Genomic DNA, 22,240 nt, shown 5'->3' with positions numbered 1-22,240 from the left:
AAAATGTCCATCACCGATGGACATAGCATCTGTGTGTACTGCTTAGGGGCCATACATCTACAAGAAACTTGTCTCTTTTGTCATTCTTTTAGCCCTAGAGTACTCCAGGAACGGAAGAATAAGCTGATTTTGAAAGGCATGTTAAAGCCTTCCTTCAAGGAAGACCTAGCTAGTTCTTCCTCCTCTGCTAGGTTGCATTCATCTAGAAAGGATAAGGGCAAGACCTCTAAACGGCCTTCTCCAGCCTCAACATCTGCCTCTGAACCTCCACAGAAGTTACCAAAATCGGAGTTGGTCTCTGTCCCTTCGGCTCCACAGTCTTTGGGGCCGATTGAGATTTTGGACACAGACCTTGCAGTATTGGCACCAAGTGTTTTGGCGCTGATCACTAGCAGTCCTCTTTGGAGCCGGTCAATGGACATTCCACCGGTCTCCCCTACTCTAAAATCACCTATATTGCAGAGAACAAGGTCTCCCACACTGTCCTCCAGATCCTCCAGGAGCCTATCTGAAGAAGACATCGAGAGAGTGGTGCTCAGACTCCTCAAGTCGTCGGCCTTGCCAAAATTTTTGTCGGCTCCGACCCATTCGGTCTCGGAGCCAACTCCTGCTACTGATCCTGCTCTCTTTCCTCCTCCAACCCATATTGGGCCTTTGAAGCTGATATTGCTGGTGCCGACTATTGTGGTGCCCTCGGCTCCAGCACCCCGTGTGGTTGTCTCGGAGCCAAGTTCCGCTCCGACACTCTTAGCACCATCTGAAGTGTCTAGGGTCTGAAGCTCTTTGGTCAGCCCTGTGGGGGACACTTGAAACCAAACTTCTTCGGTGCCGAGCCTCCCTCTTGGTGCATCGGCCCGAGTGAGCTCAGACCCGACATCATTCTCGGAGCCGATCCTTTTGGAGCCATCGGCACCTACGCTGTCTTCGGAGCCGAGGCGTCGTTCGGAGCTGGAGAAATCGGTCTTCATGTGGATGAGGAGCATGTTGCATAGTTCATCCACCCCACGTAGAAGTACCGATGCTATACTCCCTCAAGTGCTGACTACAGTCTCAGCATCCTCTCTCCCCTGGGATGGCAGAGACCCACAGCCTCAGGACCCCCATTTGTGTGGCCCCCGATCTTCTGAGACCTCCCCAGAGGACCCCGCTGAGGAGCACCCTCGGAAGAGATCATCTAAGAGGAAGCATGTAGGCTCCCCTGATGAATCTCTCACATCTGGCACTGACCTCGCTGAGTCGGAGGGGTCCCCTAAGTCATCCTCTGAAGATGTCTACTTTGCAGACATTTTGGAGATCCTCAGGCAGAGAGACGGCTGGCCCACCGTTACCCCATCTGATGAGGAGTCAGTGTACCTGAAGGCTTTCAGGTCTCAACCCTCAGCTTCATGGGTGTCTCCTCCATTTGATGAATTACTGGATCTTGTGAGTCAGAAACCGTGGCAGACTCCTGATGCCGTGGAACTGGTCCCCAGGAGGCCGAATAAATTTCTTTCTGCCCCTAAAGACAAAGAATTTTTATCCAAGGACTTACCTGTTGATGCCATGGTGTTGGTGGTGGCCACTATGAAGGAGCTAGCAGAGACTTCTTCTTTTATCCATCCGCCCAATAAGGAATCCTGAATGATGGATAGGTACGGGAAGCGTATCTTCTCTTCAGCGGCTTTTACATTTCGATCGCTGAACTATCTATCACATTTTACAAGACTTCAGAGAGATCTCCTAAAGGAGTTAGGAGATACTCTTCAGGGTACCTCTACTGAAGCAGTCCCATCTACAGTGTCTACTCAGTTGGCTACTCTCACATCCATTGTCAACTCCTCCATGTGGCTGATCTTATACGCAGCTGATGGTGCGAGTAGGGCGGTGGATTCAGGAGTCTCCTTAAGAAGACATTCCTGGATGCGTCTATGCAACTTTGCTGAGCCTTTCAAGTCTACATTCACTAATGCCCCCATGGATGAATCCTCTCTTTTTGGACCCAAGGTGAAAGATACCCTCACCGTTCCTTCTAGACCTTACCCTAAAGGTCAGAAGAGTGGTAAAATGTGGTTCAAGAAATCACAGAGACCTTTCCAGGATACACAGGGTGATTCTCCTTCAGAGGCAGGGGAGAAGGAACTAATCGTATACATGGCCTTGAGGCAGGGGAGGCCCACAAATTCAGGGAGGTCGCGATTCCTTTCGTAACCACCCCTATCAGCGTTCCTGATGTGGAACCCAACAGTGCGTCTCTGGAGCCAGTCGGGGGTCATCTGTCCTTGTACCTAGAAGCCTGGCTTAATCTCACTCGAGACAAGTGGGTACAAGACATTATCACCAGAGGTTACTCTATACCCTTTTCCCTTCCACCACGCCCTCCCAAAAGGATCCCAGAAGTACCACCCAATCACAGAGATCAGGCGGCTATAGAGATAGAAAAGCTGCTATTAAAAAGAGTCATCCAAAAGGTCTCAATAGACCAGACTGGATTCGGAACATACTCCAGGTTCTTTTTAGTTCCAAAAAGAACAGGAGACTGGAGACCCATCTTAGACCTCAGCAGGTTAAACGAGTATGTAAAAAAGTCCACGTTCCGAATGGTCACTCTACAATCCATACTCCCTTTGTTAGGAAAAGACAACTGGATGTGCTCAATAGATCTCCAGGATGCCTACTATCACATAATGATGGACAAAGCATCAAGGAGTTACCTACGCTTCTGGCTGGGAGCCAATCATTACCAGTTTCAGGCGCTGCCCTTTGGTCTCACCACAGCCCTCCGGGTGCTCACCAAATGCATGGCAGTAGTGACAGCTCATTTGAGGCATCAGGGAATCCAAGTCTTTCCATATCTGGACGATTGGCTCCTGACCGCCACCACCAGGCATCGTCTAGTCCAATCCAGAGATTCCACAATCAAGCTCTGTTCCCAGTTGGAAATCTCTATAAACTGGGAAAAATCCTCAACTTTGCCCACTCAATCCATAACCTTTATAGGAGCAAACATAGACACGGTTTCTGTGATAGCCAGACTACCTACAGACAGAATACAGAATCTTGCACAGCAAATTTACAGGATACTTCCTCTTCGAAGAGTCAAAGCGAAGGTGGTGTTGCAGCTTCTTGGAACAATGGTTTCGACCATAACCTTGGTACCATTAGCAAGACTACATATGAGGATAGTCTAATGTTTCCTGTCATTCCAGTGGTCTTTTCAGCAGTTGCCTCTGCATCACCAGATACTGATCACAGATTCATGCAAAAAGGATCTCCACTGGTGGATTCAACCAGGTCATCTTACCACAGGGACTCCCTTTGTTCCTGCCCAACCCATTGCCAGTGTGACCACGGATGCCTCCCAGATAGGGTGGGGGGGGCATTATCTAGGCAGGACTGTCCAAGGCACATGGCAAGATCAAGAGGCCCATCTACATAGCAGTGTCCTAGAGATGAGAGCGGTGCTTCTAGCGTTGCAAGCACTTCACGGCTTTCTCCCTCTAGGGACGATAGCTGTCCAGACAGACAACATGTCGGTGGTTTGGTATCTACACAAACAAGGGGGAACCAGATCACACCCTTTATGTCGAGAGACTCTGTGAGTTTGGAACCGGGCAATTTCTTCCCAACGCTTTCTCATTGCAACGCACATCCCAGGGACATCCATCGTGATAGCGGACAAGCTAAGCAGGGCAATATTGTTACCTCACGAATGGTCGTTGAAACAGAAAGTAGCCCATCTGATCTTCTACAAGTGGGGACAACCCTGCTGCGATCTCTTTTCCAGCCCCATCAGCACCAAATGCAGCACCTATTTCTCCCTCATCCCCCCTCTGGGAGAGTCTCCAAGAGATGCACTTGTCTACAATTGGCCCCCGGGACTCCTTTATGCTTTTCCTCCTTTTCCACTCATTCCCAAGGTCATACAGAAAGCAATGTTGTTGGGAAGCAAGATGATCCTCATCACTCCTTACTGGCCTCATCAGATTTGGTTCCCTTTTGTCGAGCCTCACCTGTTAGACTATCCATGGACTCTGGACCTAGTGCCAGACCTCTTGACACACATGTCAGGTTCTCTTCACCCCAGTCTCTACACTCTCAAACTGACAGCATGGCTGCTCCAGTTCCGTCACTAGTTAGGCTTCATGATCTGTCTCCAGCTGTAACCCATATTATTACCTCTTCTCACAAGCCTTCGACTAGAAAATTGTATCACAGTAAATGGAAGAGATTTTCTATATGGGCACATAACAGAAAAGTTGATCCATTTACAGCTCCCATTACTATTGTTTTAGAGTTCCATTCAGAACTTTTTCACCAGGGTTCAGCAGCTGCTACACTCCGAGTTCAGCTAGCAGCAATATCCAGTTTTCATGTGGGGATTAATGATTCCAATCTTATGTCTCACAAACTGTGCAAATCCTTTCTTAAGGGTTCCATGATGTTAAGACCTCATGTTCAAGACCCCATTCCTTCCTGGGATCTGAATCTAGTCCTTTCTAGACTTACTTTGCCACCCTTTGAACCAGCCCATAGTTGTCAGTTGAAATTCCTGTCTTGGAAGACTCTTTTTCTGGTAGCAATAACCTCAGCCAGACGAGTTTCTGAACTACAAGCCCTATCAGTTAAACCTCCATATTTAATTTTTCACAAAGATAGGGTTCCTCTCCGGACCAATCCTTCTTTTATCCCTAAAGTCTGTTCTTGTTTTCACTTAAACCAAACAATCGAATTGCCAGTGTTCTTCCCTATCACACCAGTAAAGCAGAGTATAGATTTCATCAATTGGATGTGCATAGGCAATTGCGTTTCTATATCCACAGAACCAAAGGATTTAGAAAATCAGAACAGCTGTTTGTTTCTTTTGCTGAGACGAGAATGGGCTTGCCAGTTTCTAAGGTCACACTATTGAACTGGATCTCTAATTGTATTCCTTTCATTTACACTTCTCAGGGAAAGGAGTTACCTATTAAAGTCAAAGTGCATTCTACCAGGTCATTTTCTACTTCTGCTGCCTTCCAAGCCAGGACACCTATTGATAATATTTGTGCAGCAGCAACATGGGCTACCCCTCATACCTTCATTTCCCATTATAAATTGGATTTAACTTTCAGGGGTAGAGCCTCGTTTGGTTCCACAGCACTCAGGAGTATTTTCCAGTGAGCCACCCATTCAAAATGCTAGGGACGCTGTCCCACATGTAATAATGGAGGCGAGATAGGACTACATGACATAAAGAAGTTATGTACTCACCATAACGTTCCATGTATGTAGTCCATCTCGCCGAACATTATTACAAACCCACCTACCAGCCCCCTTCCTGGAGGATCTGGAAACAGTTTTTTTCTTTTTCTACTGTGTTTTATACCATAAAGAGCACCTTTATTACAGTTTATTCTTGCGGACCTTTGTCCTTTTCTTGTCTTATCCTGATAGACTAGTAGCAAACAAGGTCTGGGGAATGTGCTCATGCACCATGGGATACCTCCTAGCCACAAGCCAATCAGAAGTTTTCAGGCTTTCTAAAAGCGGCCGAGTCAGAGCCGAGGATCGGCCCCAAACCCACACGTAATAATGTTCGGCGAGATGGACTACATACATGGAACGTTATGGTGAGTACATAACTTCTTTTTATTTATAGTTTCAAAAAGTTATATTGTTGAATTAATAGGGTGCAGTGTTATTTACTATTGATATTTGTTAAAACCATCTGAAAAATCAATATATGGAAAAACCCTTTTTGGAGTGGAACATGGACTTATTAAAATTCAAAATGAGGTACAGTTGAAATGAATGTTCACACACTAAACAGTCTCTGAGAAGCTGTGATAAAGAACTAACAAAACTGATGTCCAGCATTCATTTTAGATTATAAGAAATGGACAAATAAGAAGAAACTGCACAAATATGTGCTCATTGCCTCTTTCTGTACTGGTGTTGTATAACTGTTGATGTCTGAATTAATATATGAGTATTATACCTGTCTTTTTATGTCATACAGTACTTCTTTGGCAAATCTGACCCTTTCCTGGAGTTTTATAAACCGTCTTCTGATGGCAGGTGGCAACTTGCTCACAGAACAGAGGTAAGAAATTGTTTGCCCAGATTCTGAAATGTACAATGTGATTTTTATGTTTTAGATGTGCAAGAATCATATCATATTACTTGCATATGTTGCAAAAAAAAAAATAAATAAAAAATAATGGCGGTAAAGGTACAGATCAATGAGATAAAAAATGTTGGCTGAGTGCATAAAATGGAAAATTTTATTTATTTATTTATTTGTTTGTTTGACATTTGTTTACCAGGAAGGTCCGACTGGATATATAGCCCATTTTCTGCAGAGGCCTGTGGAGAAAACTCCAAATACAAGTTAACAATCACACATTATTTACAAAGTACAGTAGTTGAGAGTTCAAGCAGATATACAATATCCATAGAAGTAGCTAAAATCCATATTGGTATATAGGCATGCATACAATGGATAATGGATAAAAGAATAGGTTAGAGAGGAAAATGGGAGCAGATTAAGTGGAGTAAGTTTAGGGACAAGAGCAAGTTTAGGTGGGGAAAGGGAGGAATGTGGAGAGGTTAGATATGTGTATTAGATTAGAGTAGGACACTGAGAATATGACAAAGTATATGGTAAGATCTACTGAGGAAGTGAGAGAAGTACTGATGCGAGAGCGGCATTGTAGGAGCAATGGCATTCGGCCAGAGGATGAGCATGTGCAGAGCCAGGTGTCAGCTAAGTGAGTCTTGAGAAGTTGTTTGAAATTTGAGGGGTTTATAGCAGTTAGGATATGTTGAGGGATATAGTTCCAAGCTCTGGAGATACGACTGGAGTAGAGTGAGTCCCCAAAACTGTTATTAGATTTTTTAACTTGAAGTAGAAATTTGTCGGAAGATCTCAGGAGTGTATTATTGGAGTAGGGTTGCAGTAGATTTTGAAGTGCTGGGTGCTTATCAGGTTGGTATATCATGGTATGGGCAGTAAGTTGGGTGAAGGTTAAGAGATTGGGTAGTTCTAACCAGCTGAGTTGACGAAGAGCAACACAATTGTGGGATCTATATGGTGAGTTAGTGGCAAATCTGGCAGTCTTGTAGCAGGCTTCTAGTTTAGTTAGGTCTGTTTTCTTGAGACTGGTGAAGATAGGAGGTGTATAGCAGGGTAGATAGTAGGTGGGACCTGGCAATAGATTTTCTGGTGGAGTTGGTGAGGTATGGCTTTATTCTGTATAGTTACTCTTATATATTTGGATGGTAATATAATGTATGAAAAAAGGCATACATTATTAAGCAAAAATGATTAAGTTACAGCAGGATCAGGTAGGAGAAAATCACATGTCCTTGTACAATCTGGTCAAAAGTTCACACAAGCAGCGATGAAATCCTTTAAGGATTTTTCCCATTTCCCCTGAGGTGGATTACCTCAGAGCTGATGACATTAAGTAACAGGTTGCAGGAGCATGTCCTCCTGTGCAGTAAATGCAAGGAGATTACCCCAAAGGATAAATATTTTTGCCTTTTTTGATGTCAGTCATGGTTCTCTAGTGAAGTATAGTTACATCTGAGTAAAGTTAGGCCAGCCAGCCTAAATCTGTCTCATTTTTCTAATTGATGTCAGCCAGTGATCCACTTTCCATCCCCGTTGTTTGCAATATTAGATGCTATAAATTGTTTTTGTGATCAAAACAAATCTGTTGAGATTGCATTTGTTCTGCCATATTGCTACAGGGTTCATATTACGTTATCGAAAAATAACGTAATCGAACCATCAAAACTTTGAAATGGCAGCATTTTGAAGCTTGTATTGTGGGTTAAATATATATAACAACTCCGAGATCGCACTACAGTGAGGAAAGGGCAAATATTCCAATCCTCACTGTACTGCGATCCAACAATGCGATCTTTGAAATGCCGCCATTTTGAAGTTTTGATGGTTCGATTACGTTATCTTTCGATAACGTAATAGGAACCCATTGCTACACTCTTCCTTTGCCTGAAGAATGAAGTAAGATGGAGTAGAAAGATATCAGTTTCACTTTATTTTAATGGCATCCAGTCAACAAAACACAGCCTGCTAGACCCTCAGTCCATATGGTGAAGTGACCATCAGTCTTACCAATCAGGGCATTTTCATCCCAGCAACCTAAAGGTATGATTTAAACCCTCTCCCCCAGCCCAAGACCACTCCATGAGAAAATTGCAGAGTTGCAAAAACTTGGTTGCAGAGCCTACAACAATGGAGGTTGTGTCTGAAAAAGGGCTAAGCATAATTCTCAATTTTAAAATTTACTCCCTACTAAGGAGTGCACTGAGTTAGACAGGTGGAGGATAAAGCATATACCTCTGCCACACTGGGGACGTGAACTATTAATTACCTGATACATATGCTGTAGTAGTTGTCACACATTGTTAGACAAACAGTGGCTCTTACGAAAGAGACAATTTACATGCCTTTACAAGATAAAATTGCAGTCCTTATACAGACAGCTCACAAGGTACGTTGTTGCCACATGGTCAGGGGTGGACTTTCATTGCTATTGCCTCTGTTAGGTGTCTGTCTTTCTGTGGGAAATGAAAAGGCATCTTCATCTAATAGTCAAGCCACTGATTCAGGAGAAGCATTGCAGATTCTATTCTGACCACGGAACTGTGGATCAACCATTTGTCCTCACAGAGATGTTGGAGGGGTCACAAGCATTTACAGGATTTGGAGAAGGCATATGACTTTATACCCTAGAATGGCTTTTTTTCTGTACTTGTAGCTGACATTTAGCTGCAAGCAGTGCCTCTTCTTGTCCACTGTGTATACTGAGCACTCCTTCTGTTCCCTGATGGTGGCTGAGCATCATGTCATAAGAATATCTCCTCAGGTATCCATCTGTAGATGGAGTGACTGCAAGAATGTTTTGCCACTCTGACTTCAAGGGATAACATTTTCTTCACTTATGGAATGATAGTCTTCTTTTGAGCAACTTCAAATGATGCTTTACAAAATTAATGGCTTCTCCATAGGACGCATCTTCTGGAAGAGAGTCTGAGAAAAGAAAGCCCTCATCACCCTCCTGTATAACATTCTGCACAGGTGAAGAAACTTCATCAAAGTATGCCAAACCATTTTTGACTTCTTCCTCTGAATCTAAAGAAGGTAGAGGGATGGGTTTAATCTTTTTTAAAATCAATATGCTTTATTAATTTTTTTTACAAAATGACAAGCATCATGACCAGGGGCTATGGCTATGGGCCTTTGACTCACACCTTGGGCACCAGGTAATATGTGATGGATGAGTTTTAAATCCTATGTGATGCCATCAATTAATGTGTGACAGTGACAGACAGGAATTAAGAGTTTTGTGATCCATACCATTACTGTCAATTAATATGCAAGTGGGCTGGCCTTAAGAGAGATATGCACTACAACTTTGCTTGGGGCCGGTGAGGAGATTGAGGCTCCTGGTGCATTGTTATTTTGCTGTCAAGAAGTGTTTTCTAGTCATGCTGTAATAACACCTCCATGTTCTTCGTGTTTCACTATTGCAGTCCTCACATATGGGTTATCCAGCTCCCAGTAGCCCTCAGTCGACCTGAATACCAGAGTCCTTGGTATATGACGTCGGCTGGCACTGGTTGTAAAACTGATGTCAGTATGTCAGGTATAAAGGGAGGCAGCCAACGCCATTTCCTCAGTCTTTCTTGCCGCGGAGCCCGAAGCAGATACAATTCGCATTAGTGCCGGTTGGCCATTTACCCTCGTTTCGCTTTCTGACTACCAAGTTGAAGATGCCTTCAGATAAGTACCCCATTGGGGATCCTCTTTTCTTGCTTTAACGAATGTCAGATAAAGTTAATAACTGACTTACCTGTGGAAAACAGATTCCGCACCGTGATTTCCATTCATATTGTATAACTTTTTTGGGCTTTGAGAATGACGTCCCTAACTGCGATCTCTGTACTTCCTTTAACCCGTATACCATATGCCATAGAGCTAAGATTTTGTATAAGTATTTCGGAATCTGGCCTATGTTCGTTGGTATGGTATCTTCTGGTCTCCCGACTTTGGATATACCTAGGAAACGCAAAGACAAGGACTGCAACAGGCGTAGGGTTAAATCTACTGACAACGCACCGGTGAAATTGGTCGTCAGCACAGCGTTAGTCAGTGAGGCACATTTGCAGCCCCTGCAGTCCACAGATTTTCAGCCACAAGCCTCTGTCGAGACCTTTATGGAGTCCTCCATGCCACAGGCTGCTATTTCATCTTCAGATCCTCCGCCTGTCACCGCCTCAGATGGGTCCAGAGCCGCTTTGCAGGCACCGGTTTCTGACACCTCTTCTTTTCGACATGAGACCAGAACCAGACTGACTACCTTAATTTGGACTTCTGCAGTTGTTAGGCCTCCCGTGTCCATCCAGATTGCTAGTAAATCTTCCAGCCGCAAACCTACTCACAAGCAGGTGTCGGCCTCCCCTCCTGTACCTCAGTCCCAGTTGGTAAAGATGGCTGGTGATCTTCTTTCCCTGATTAGGGGCTCTCACCCCCCCCCCTTCAAAGAGGGCTAGGGAATCATCTCCTGATGTTTTGTCTGTCTCAGATTCTGAGATTTCCAGTATTTCTGCTGGTGAAGGAAATTCTCAACTTTTTTCTGGCTTTGAGGATTTTGATGCTGAGGACTCTGTCCCTTCTGCTTCCCTTCCAGAAGATTTTTCCTTTGGGGATACTTTGAATACTCTTAGGGAGCATTTTAAATGGGAATGTCAAGATTTTCCACAGTCTAAGAAAAGAATCAGGGAATTTTTAGATTTGCCACAGCATAAGCTTCTGGCTATAACTCCAGTTTTGGAAGTTGTGGATGATGTTTTCATGGAAAATTCTTTAACTTTTAATTCTGTCCCTCCTGCCCCCAAAAAACCAGATAGGTATTACAGGGCTCCTGAATCTCATCAAATCCTTTTTAAAAACCCTACTGCTGATCCAGAAATTATTTCTCAAGGCCCCAAGGGTGTTAAGGCTACTATTGCTAAAAACCCTGTGCCTTCTGATAAGGAATCTAGGGCCTTGAACAGGTGGGGTAAAAAAGTCTATACCTCTGCAACTCTTGCCATTAGATCCATGAATTGTCTTTTTCACATGCTTAAGTATCAACAGCATACTTTGGAGGCTATTAAGGCTAAACTTGGAGATATTCCTTCCATGACAGAGAACAAAGATTTACAAGACTTACTGAATTCTGCCACTTTAGTTAATAAATAAGTATTCACTTCATTGTGGGTTTGACACTTTGGAGGCTTCCTGCAGAGCAGCAGCCAATGGTTCTGTAATTAGAAGGCATGCTTGGCTCAGGGAGCAGTCTCTTTCTGAACCAGTTACATTTAAATTGCAGGTTGTTCCTTTGTACAAGGACAATCTTTTTGGTAATAAGGCTGAGGAGATACTAAAGACGTTGGAGGATAAGGCAAAATCTATGCAGGCTGTAAAAGATTTCCTTCAGGTTCAGCCTCCTCAGTTTAGTAGGCATTATCCTTCCAAGAATTGGTCTTTCCCTGATCCTGGCAAGCAGGGTTGCTCTAGGTCTGGGGGTTTCAGATCTTCCAGAGGGCAGGCTTCTGCCCCTCAAAGGGCTAAACAGTGGCATTCATCTTCTGCTAAATCGAGGAGTTCTAAGCCAGCTTCCCAAAGCAAACATTCTCAGTGACTCCGGCCTTCCTGTGCCTACCTCTGCAGACCCTGGGTTTCCTTTGGGGGGAAGGTTAGCCAGGTTCGCAGACCATCACAGACGACAATTGGGTTCTCAATATAGTAAACCAAGGTTACAAGTTTTACTTTCACATCTTCCCTGTTTTACAAGGATACCCAGACATACCCAGAACTCTCAGGGCAGAGGTAGAAACTCAAATTTCTTCTCTACTGACTGTGGGGGCTATAGAGCCAGTTCCGGCAAATAAGGCAGGCCTAGGTTTTTATTCAAGGCTTTTTCTGGTACCCAAGAAAGGGGGCACCTGGCGCCCTGTTCTAGATCTGTCCATTCTAAACACTTTTCTGGTGATTCCCAAATTCAAGATGCTCATCCTTCAACAGTTACTACCAATGCTGGGCAAGGATTCATGGCTGGTAACTTTGGATCTCAAGGAGGCTTATCTGCACATCCCAATAAGGGAAAGTTGCAGGCAGTTCCTTCACTTCAGGGCTGGGGAGCAACACTTTCAAATTTCTGCATTGCCCTTTGGCTTATCTACTGCTCCCACAGTTTTTACGAAGTGCCTCTCTCCAGCCATTGCTTTTTGCAGGCAGAGAAACATTCATATTTATCCTTACCTGGACGACTGTCTCATTCAAGCAAACTCCCCAGAACAACTAGAAAAGGATTTGGATTTCGTGAAGAACATTCTCACCTCTTTGGGTTACACTCTCAACGAAAAGAAGTCAAAGTTGGTTCCTTCAAAGGAGATTGTTTTCCTGGGAGCGAGTCTGAATACAGTCACCCAGATGGTATTCCTCCCTCAACCGAAGCAAGAAAATCTTTCCGCTTACTTCATGAACTTGGCAAGCATGACCCAGCTCTCTGCAAGGCAATTCCTGCAAGTACTGGGGTTCATGGCTTCATGTATTTTGATGATCCCATATGCAAGGCTGCATATGGAAAAACTTTAATGGTACCTCAAGAATCTTTGGTGTCAACACACACACAGGACTTGGACTTGATTCTCCCCCTGATTCCCTGTCTACAAATGGAGTTCCTCTGGTGGGCAACAGCCTGTTCTCAGAAAAAGGGTCTGCCTTTCCACCTACTGCCTACCAGCCAGACTCTCACCACAGACACCTCAGATGTTGCATGGGGGCTCATCTGGAGGGCAGGGGCATACAGGGGACTTGGAGCATCCAGCAGATTCATCTGCACATAACCTTAAAAGAATTGATGGCAGTGCAGCAGGTCTTGCTGGCTTTCAAGGACGTACTCTACCTTGGGACTCTGCTGATCAGGACATACAATACCACAGTCATGTGCTACATCAACAAGCAAGGGGGGGCTCACTCTTACCCCTTGTGCAGACAAAGCATGAGACTATGATCCATAGCAGCATCCATGGGCTTACATCTAATAGCCCAGTTTCTTCCAGTGAGGCTAAACTCCTTGGTGGATCATTTGAGCAGACATGTTCTGGATCCTCACAAGTGGCAACTGAACAGGGACATTTTCCATCGCATCACTCATCATTGGGGCATCCCACAAGTGGATTTTTTCTCCTCTCACACCAATCATCTCCTTCCAACCTTCTGCACCAGGGAGTTTCACAACAAAGCTTGGGGGGTGGATGCATTGTCCTTCCCATGGACACATCTCTCAGTTTATGCATTCCGTCCTCTGCCTCTTCTTCCCAGAGTGCTGCTAAAGATAAGGGACAAAAAACCAATGGCTATTCTGATTGCTCTAGATTGACCCAGGCAGCATTGGTATCCCCTCCTTCTCAGCCTTTCCCAGACTCATCCTTGGCATCTTCCCCTGGTACCAGATCTGTTGATTCAGGGAGGGGGAAAGTTCCTTCATCCTCATCTTCAAACTCTGCATTTAACTGCCTGGCTAATACTTTAAATCTTTCCCAACAGGTGGTTGAAGTTCTTCATGAGGACAGGAGGCCTAGCACAAGAAAATCCTATGCAGATAAATGGAAGAGATTTTGCTCTTGGATGCTAGCTAAAGGAGAAGACTCGTCTCATCCTTCTCTTTCACTCATTCTTGACTACCTAGCAGGATTGCTTAATGGTGGATTTTCCTTTTCTTCAATCAAAATTCATGCTTCAGCAAATTCGGCTCATTGTTCTTTTGAGCAACCCATTTTTTCTCACCCCTTGATGAAACAGTTCCTAAGGGGAGCTAGTAATCGTAGACCTCCCAGAAGAGCTCCTACTCCTGCTTAGGATCTAAATTTTGTCCTGGAAAAACTTACTCTGCCTCCCTTTGAACCAGCTGCCTCTGCAGATTTGAAGTTTCTGTCCTGGAAGACTGCTTTCCTTTTAGCTATTACTTCAGCTAGAAGGGTATCTGAGATGCAAGCCTTAATGGCAGTAGAACCTTTCATTATTTTTCACTCAGATTGGGTTTCTCTGAGAACCAATCCCTCCTTTATACCTAAGGTGGTTTCCAGTTTAACCCTTAACCAGTCTATTCACCTGCCTACATTTTTCAACAATCCCTAAAATAAAGGGGGAAGGATTCTGCACTCTCTTGATGTGCATCGACAGCTGAGATTTTACTTAGGACTAAATCCTTTTGAAAATCTGAACTGTTATTGGTTAGTTTTGCTCCTGGAGCTAATGGTAAAGCTGTTTCAAAACAAACCATCTCCAAATGGATTGCTCATTGTATTCACTTTTGTTACCTGCAGCATGGGAAGGTTCCCCCTCAGGGTATTAGGACCCATTCTACTAGAGCAACCTCTACCTATGCAGCCTTTCTGAGAGGTGTGCCTACTAAGGGCATTCTAGAAGCAGCTAATTGGTCTTCTGTCCATACTTTCACAAAGCATTACAATCTAACTTTGTTTTCTAAATCCAGGGCTGGTTTTGCCTCTGCCGTTTTGCAGAGCCTCCTTACCAACCCTTAATCTGTAGTCCTTTCTCCCCCCTTTGTCTTCTTTGTGAGTCTTTGGGAGTCAACCCATATGTGAGGACTGCATCAGTGAAACACGAAGAACATAGTACAGTTGTGTATACCTACCATAAATGTAGATGTTCGAGTGTATTCACTGTTGCAATCCTTGTTTCCCACCTTCCATTCCCCCTTTTTTCCTAAGGCACAGACTATAGATTTTTATTTTTTGTATGACGTGTCCAGGGTGCTACCATTTCTGGGTTAGCCTTCTTTTGGGGGCTCCTGACAGTTAAGGCAAGAAAACTGAGGAAATGGCGTTGGCTGCCTCCCTTTATACCTGACGTAATGACATCAGTTTTACAACTGGTGCCAGCCGACATCATATACCAAGGACTCTGGTATTCGGGCCGACTGAGGGCTACCGGAAGCCGGATAACCCATATGTGAGGATTGCAACAGTGAATACACTCGAACATCTACATTTATGGTAAGTATACAGAACTGTACTTTCTAAGTTCTTATGAAGATGCTCTTAATTTTCTTGTCAGCCTATCCCCCATCTTCATCTGTGATCATGTAATATTCTCTGTGTAGTGACCAAAACGATGAGATTGCAGATCCTAATGGCAGAAATGAATTTCCTTTATATGGTAACTGGGCTTGTGCTCAATGAGAAAGTAAAGAGCTCAGCACTTCAGGAGGACACTGTATTTCCTTGTAAACAGGAGTCAATTGAGATGGTCTGGCACTTTTTAAGATGCTAAAAAAGAAAAATGGGTAGGAGCAGCAAACAGACGAATACCGAAACAAGTAATAGTTTACCGTTTATTAAAAGATTACCTTTTAATAAACGGTAAACTATTACTTGTTTCGGTATTCATCTGTTTGCTGCTCCTACCCATTTTTCTTTTTTAGTAGTATTGTCGCCTTGACTTTTTAAGATGCTGTCAGGGCATCTCCCATGGGCTGTGTACCAGGCATAGCCCATGAGAGGGGTCTGTGGGACAGACATAAGACATATTAACAAGATTATATTTCTTTACTTATCTGGGAACACTGTGGAATTCTACAGGACGAGTTAGTGGTTTTAGGTATACTGACGTCTTTTCTACACTGCTTAGCTTGTTACCACTGTGACCAAGACACTTTGTTTTGAAAATTGTGGTGATGATGATGATGTACTGATGCTTCTTTTTCATTTACTAGACTGCATGTATTATTGAAAATGAGGCCTTTCCCAGAGGATGTCAGAGACAATTTCTGAATGCATCTCTGAATTAATCCTTTACTTTTGGTCCAGCTTCTCAAAATGAAACTACTAGAGGGAATGCTAAAATTATACAGAATATTTAACAGATGTCTCTTATCACCATTCAGAGGTACAGAAGAAAAATTTCCTTCAAGAAAATGCAGTTGTGCAGCAGACAAACAAAGCCACAGCATTCTAAAATAAAACTGAGTTCCAGAAGAAATGGTTAGTGTACTGAACAAGGTCAGCTACAGCAGAAAGAACAAGGATCCTCCAAACAGGACGGTTTTGCTCAGCTTAACAGTGAAAATTGTCACTAATATCATTTAATTCTTGTCCCTCTCCAAGTAGCTTCTCTTGGAGGCAGGTTTTCCTTTTTGCAAAATAACTGACTCAAATAACTACTGAACTACAAAAAGAATGATGAAAACTTAATATTAAGAATGGCTGAAACCTAATATCAATAACACAGAAATGCCACCCTCTGTCTTTAATATCCTTAGAGCTGACAGATTAAAAAATAACAGGAGGAGTAGTAGTAATGTACCACAGCAGCATAAACCTGTCACCTCTCCCATCTACTATACCTTCCTTCCACAGTGCTGAAGTACTTCTAAGTAAACTATTACTAAACGCACACAAAACAGTATGTTTGGCAGTCCTTTGTATCCCACCTGGAGACAATATCAGTACATTGGAGGGCATGCTGCCCTGGCTATGCTACCATGTACACACAGAAATAATTATACTAGCCAATGTTAACATCAACTAGTCAAGTCTCACCTCTGAGATAACCATTTCAATTTCTCCCAACTTGTCAGTGAAACTACCTGAATCAACCTGAAAAATGGTAAAAACTACCTTTCTGGACTGGTTATTAACAAGTCACCCTAACAATATAAGCTCCCTTGAAACCTTAGCAAGCACATTTAGTGACCATCTGTCCATGTATGCCACAAGAGGATGCCATACGTCTTCCATAGAACACACATACATAAATCCTCTTGGCAATATGAACAAGTTTGACCCAGGACTGTTTAACACCTGACTACAGTTTCACAGATGGAGCATCCTAACAATTTTGCCACTAGATGATGCTGTTATCTATTTTAACAAGATATTTATGGAAGTACTAAACAATGTGGCCCCTGTTAGACTTAAAGAGAGTCCAGAACAACCCTGCTCATTGGCTTACATCCACCACCAGGAAATTAATGAGGAATAGACATGACTTAATAATAACACAAAAAAAATCTTCAGCAGTATAAATATATACAAAATGAAGCCAATTACCAAATCAAACCTGACAAGAAACTTTATTACGTCAAGATGCTGAATAGATGCTACAAAAATTCTAGACAATTCTGGGCCACCATATCTAAAATACTAAAACCTGTCTCAAATGGACAACCAAACCCCAACCCCCACTGCTCACCAGAAGAAACAGCTAATGCTTTCAATGATTACTTTATGTCTAGCATCACTAAACTACTCTACAATCAAATTCAGAACAAATCAACATCCTCTAATAACCTGACCACATCCCCCTCCATCTCACCTCCCAGTTCCATATGTACTCACTCTTTCTGTTTTCAACTAGTATTTACCACAATAATCAAGAAATACCTCAAACAAATTAAACAGAGTGTACTAGCTGCAGACAAAATTCCTGCTAATTTCCTAAAAATGGCAGCCAGCTCAATTTCCGTTTCAGTATCCATTCTCATAACTAGATCTATTCAGGAATCATATGTCCCAGTCATGTGGAAAAAATCTGACATCATCCCATTTCAGGTAACTCCAATGACATATCCACGTTTAGTCCCATTGCCATTCTCTCCTGTCTTTTGGGAATCCTTGAAAAATGCATTCATAATCCATTAATGGCTCATTTACAAACAAACATCCTCATTACTCCCACCTTACATGGTTTCAGACCAGGGCATTGCACTACCACCTAAACTTCACCAGCACTATTAACATAGCCAGAGATAAAGACCAACAGGTTTCTGCCATGTTTTTGGATCTGCACAAGACCTTGGGTATTGTATCCCATAGTTTACTTCTAAAACTACTGTCTTCACTTGGCCTATCAAACACCTCCACTAAATGGTTCTCTAGTTACTTTTCCAATAGACTGCAGTCTGTTAAATGGATTAACCCCTTCCAACTCATTCTTCTGACCTTTTTAAACAGGTGTTCCCCTGGTTCCACACTAAGGCCACTGTTTTTCAACATATTTAATAGCAACCTATACTCTGCCAAATGTCAAGCATCCCTTATACAGTATGCAGATGACTTCACTTTAATCAGTACTTCTAGTAACCTAATTGCTTTGCAACACATCACCCAATAGTCATTTTCATCAGTTTAAAGCTGGCTCAGTAACTCCCAGCTTCTACTCAGTCCAAAATTAAATAAATAAATAAATAAATAAATAAATAAATAAATAAATAAGCTGTAATTATTTGTTCCCAAAGCCCTTACATACCTCAAACAATGTTTTTCAATAACATCTACTGAGAACACCCATATAGATGTCATCAACCATACCAAACTACTAGACATGACAGTTGATGATAGCCTGAAATTTGACTTGCATGTTCAACAGGTTATCAAAAAATGCTCCTCATTACCTACAAACTTCACCTGTCAGCAGGAGCATCTCTCTTTTCTAGCTATATAGCCCACTCCTGGACTTTTTATCCCCTTATCCCTTAAACATACTAGCAACCTTTCCAGCTTCAAGACCAAGCTAAAAAATGTTTGATACCCTGGATTTGTACCTTCACAACCCTCAAATCAGATACACGATCACCTACGTACTGTAAGTATGCCTTTCACATTCTGAATCACTAACACTTTCATATCTTAGCAGGTAGTAATCATATAACATCAAAAGCAGCTCTCACTTTACCGTACTACTAATTGATTATCTTATACCTCCTCTGTGGTGTTATTCCATAACATTCTCGTCTCTCTAATACTAATCAGCTTTCTCTCCATGTCCTTAATTTTCACTCCTGCACATTAGTTCTCCTCATCGCATTCTAGTACTCTATTTTGGCATTACAATGTTCTGTTATTTCTCACCTCTGTGTATTATTAAAAATATAGTCCATATTTTGAATAATAAAATGTTACTTTTCTTGATATAGACTGGCCACTTTTTCAAAGTGTCTTGCTACTTGTTGTACATACTATATTCCTGATCACAATTTCTCCTAGCATTATTCTTTAAATGTATTTCAATCTGTTGTGGAGTCTGTGATTCTCTTGTATATAAGGTACACTCCAATCTGTTGTAAAGAGTTTTATCTGTTGTGGGGCTTTTCTCCCATTGTGTATAATTACTTATCAGCTTTACAAAATGTTTTTATGTGTGTTTATGGTGCCTTTCTCCCCAGCTCATTGGAAAATGTTTAATTTTTTTGGGGACTTTTATCCCCTTGTATATAATTACTCATCATTTTATTGTAAAATAAGCAATTTGTTGCAGAGCTTTTGTCCCCTTTAATTTCTTATTAACTGTTCTTTAAATGTCTTTTTGAAAATCTTGTAGAGTTTTTCTTCCTAGGTCTCTGCTGAAATTGGGTCATTGTCTCAGTTGAACTTTCCTGATTACCAGAGAAAATAAATAAATACACAATAGTATTAAGTAGATAGTTTGCACCACTCCATAACCATACATCATCCCCTTTACATCAAGGGAACATGCAGACCTGTCAATTCCTATAGTTCAGAATTTGCTGAATATTCAAACAATACAGACAGTTCCAGAAGAACAAATTGGAAGAAGGTCTTATTCAAGATTTTTTTCTGTGGTTCAAAAAAAAGAAAAGAAAAAAACAAAATTGTTGCACGCGTTTTTGGAGCTATCAGATCTGTACAAAGTCATCAAAATGAATTCAGCATGTTGAATCTGTTAAAAAGCATGTCTGTTGACTGTTTTGTGGAAGATGCCTTAAAAGCCATTCTCATTTTCAGTTCCTGTAAAACGCTTTCTCTTGTTCAATGTCAGGAATTCCCATTTTGATTTTTTGTTGTACCAATAGTGTTAACAAATCCCGCCCCCTCCCCCATTTGGTCATATGGTTTCTTTACGTATTTTATTTATTTATTTGTATTTGTTGATCAAGAAATTCTGGCTTTGCAGCATAACCAATTTTCAGCAAAGACCTACTGAGAAAAGTTCCATCATTACTAATTAAATTCAGAGAGGCAGTGAAATTATATTTAAACTGGTCCTGCTATTACCAGTTGTAAGATGCAAAGTAACATAGCAGCTGACTGACTTGTACAAGTCTGGCAAGATGGGGGTGAACTGCAGTCTCTAGAGTGTACATCTTTATCTGTACATGAAATGTCATTAGATTGTCAGGCTATGCTTAGTATAGACTATGCAAAGATTACAACCTGTGTCCATAAGAAAACAAATTATGCCTAGTATGACACAGGACTGACTGTTTTTGCGGTCTGTATGTGCAAGAAGGACTTAAAATGCAAAATACACTTCCAGAGATTAAGTTCCGAAAAACCAGATAGCATATGCTGGAACAAAACCTTGATAGGCAAAAGCGCTTTCGTCCTTTCCAAGGACTTCATCAGAACTAAAGTTAAAAGTGAATACAACCACCTTTAAATAAGGTCCTTGATAAGGACAAAAGTGCTAAAGTTTTTAATAAATTTGTGAAGTTGTATGATGGGTTCCTTTTGGTTTCCATCACCTTTGGTATGTTTTTCCTGTCAAGGTTTACTCACAGAGATTAAATATAAAAAGTAATTGTGGAGGTGGTGAAGTAGTAGTTAGGCTACCATGCTTGAATTAGAACATTTAAGACAAGTTGACTGGGCCTGGGGGTGGTGGGTGGGAAACGATTTAAAGATAGCTACTTAGCTAGCCTAGTATTTCAATTGTACTCCCAGTAAATGGTGAGGAAATGTATTTATTAATTAGTGAGTTTATCTATCTATCTGTCTATGTTAGTCTTGAGTTCTGATTTATATTGTATCTGCTCTGCTGATGTACCGATTTTGCAGATTCTTCTGTAATTTGGTCACTGATATAGCAAAAAAAAGATGAGTTACAAGATAAAGTCATTGATTTTACTTTAGAATGTACCACATGGCAAGACATCTGATGGCTAGACATTTGTTGGGGGACTGTCAGATGAAATTGTCTGTATTTCAGTAAATTGCAGTTAGTAGTGGTTAACTCATTATTTTATATTTCACACAGGGAGAAGTAATGTGTTTTACTCTTGTAGTTAGTTGCACATTTGGTTGTTTACTTGTATACTTGCAGTAATTTTGCACTCAGAATTGCCTTAGGTTGGTAAACACCTTTGGTGCATGTAGCAGAGTTTGGACTGACTAGATTTGAGTCAATATCACATGCTTGATTAGCTAGGAGTTAATTAGCTTTGTACATTAAGACAAGAGTTTGTCCTTAGTACTGCCTTCTTAGTATTGCCTTCTTGATGTGATGATCAGAATTAAGCTTGTGGTCTATAGTTACACATACAGTTTTTTGCACTGTTGATCACTTTTAAGTAATCTTTACTTAGGACTTGCAGTCTGGGTAAAATTCTTAGTTTGTGAAATTGAACGAGAATATATATATATATTGGGGGAGAGAGAGATAGGACAATAAAGACAGTAAATGGCATCATGGACTCATCCCATTTGGATTCTAGTCAGAATATGTGGCATTATTCCAGTGGAATATTCCTGTTCCGTCCTTGAGGTAGCTAGTGAACCGTATAATCATCTTTGTAAGTTGCCCACTCAGTGTAGTGCAGGATCCCTTCAACAGATCTAAAATGATCCAGAGTACTGTATCACCTGAGTTGTTTTACCCTGAAGTATTTCATGAAGTCAGACTGAGTAGTGTGAGTTGCTTGCTGAGGTCGGAAAAGATTATTTGATATAAGGTGGTCTAGACATTATGTGAATACCCATTTCTATAATTTTTGCAAAAGGCAATAGGTCTAAAATGTATCCTCTAAGAAGATGCTCTATCTTTCTGTATTGGGGAAACAGTGTTTTGCTGAGTGATGGAGAACAGGTTGTTTTATGTAAGACGATTCAAGTATTTGATGTAAATGCCTTTTTCTGTAATTTTTGTAAGTGGAAAGAGAAAATGTAGTAGGTCTAAAATTTGTCATTGCAGAAGTTCCACCTTTGTTAAATAGGCAACAGTAGGTATTTTATGTAATGCAGGGGCATAAGAACTGTTGCTAGGTAATTTGATGAGAACCTAGATTGGGGTGTGATGGCTTCTGCAGAAGGTTATAATTACTGTGATTACAGGCAGTTGATTCATGGAGACAGATTTTTTTTTTTTTTTTACCATTTAAGTAGATTTACAACAGTGATGGGGAGAAAGGTGAAAATTTGAGAGGAGTATCAGTTGGGATTA

General features: G+C 41.8%; 1 protein-coding gene across 1 annotated transcript in view; it reads left to right on the top strand.

Moving 5' to 3' along the window:
- Positions 1 to 22,240, top strand: part of CPNE3 (copine 3) — a 1,265,161-nt gene that overhangs the window by 446,292 nt on the left and 796,629 nt on the right. Inside the window, exon 7 of the mRNA XM_044065780.1 lies at positions 5,978 to 6,061. Within this exon, the coding sequence (XP_043921715.1) occupies positions 5,978 to 6,061 (84 nt within the window). The remainder of the gene's footprint in view (positions 1 to 5,977; positions 6,062 to 22,240) is intronic.

This window comes from Protopterus annectens, chromosome 3.part0 (assembly GCF_019279795.1).
Source record: "Protopterus annectens isolate FY-2018-M chromosome 3.part0, PAN1.0, whole genome shotgun sequence".
Taxonomy (NCBI): Eukaryota; Metazoa; Chordata; order Ceratodontiformes; family Protopteridae; genus Protopterus; species Protopterus annectens.
The sequence above is the reverse complement of the archived record's forward strand: the minus strand, read 5'-3'. Positions and strand labels throughout refer to the sequence as shown.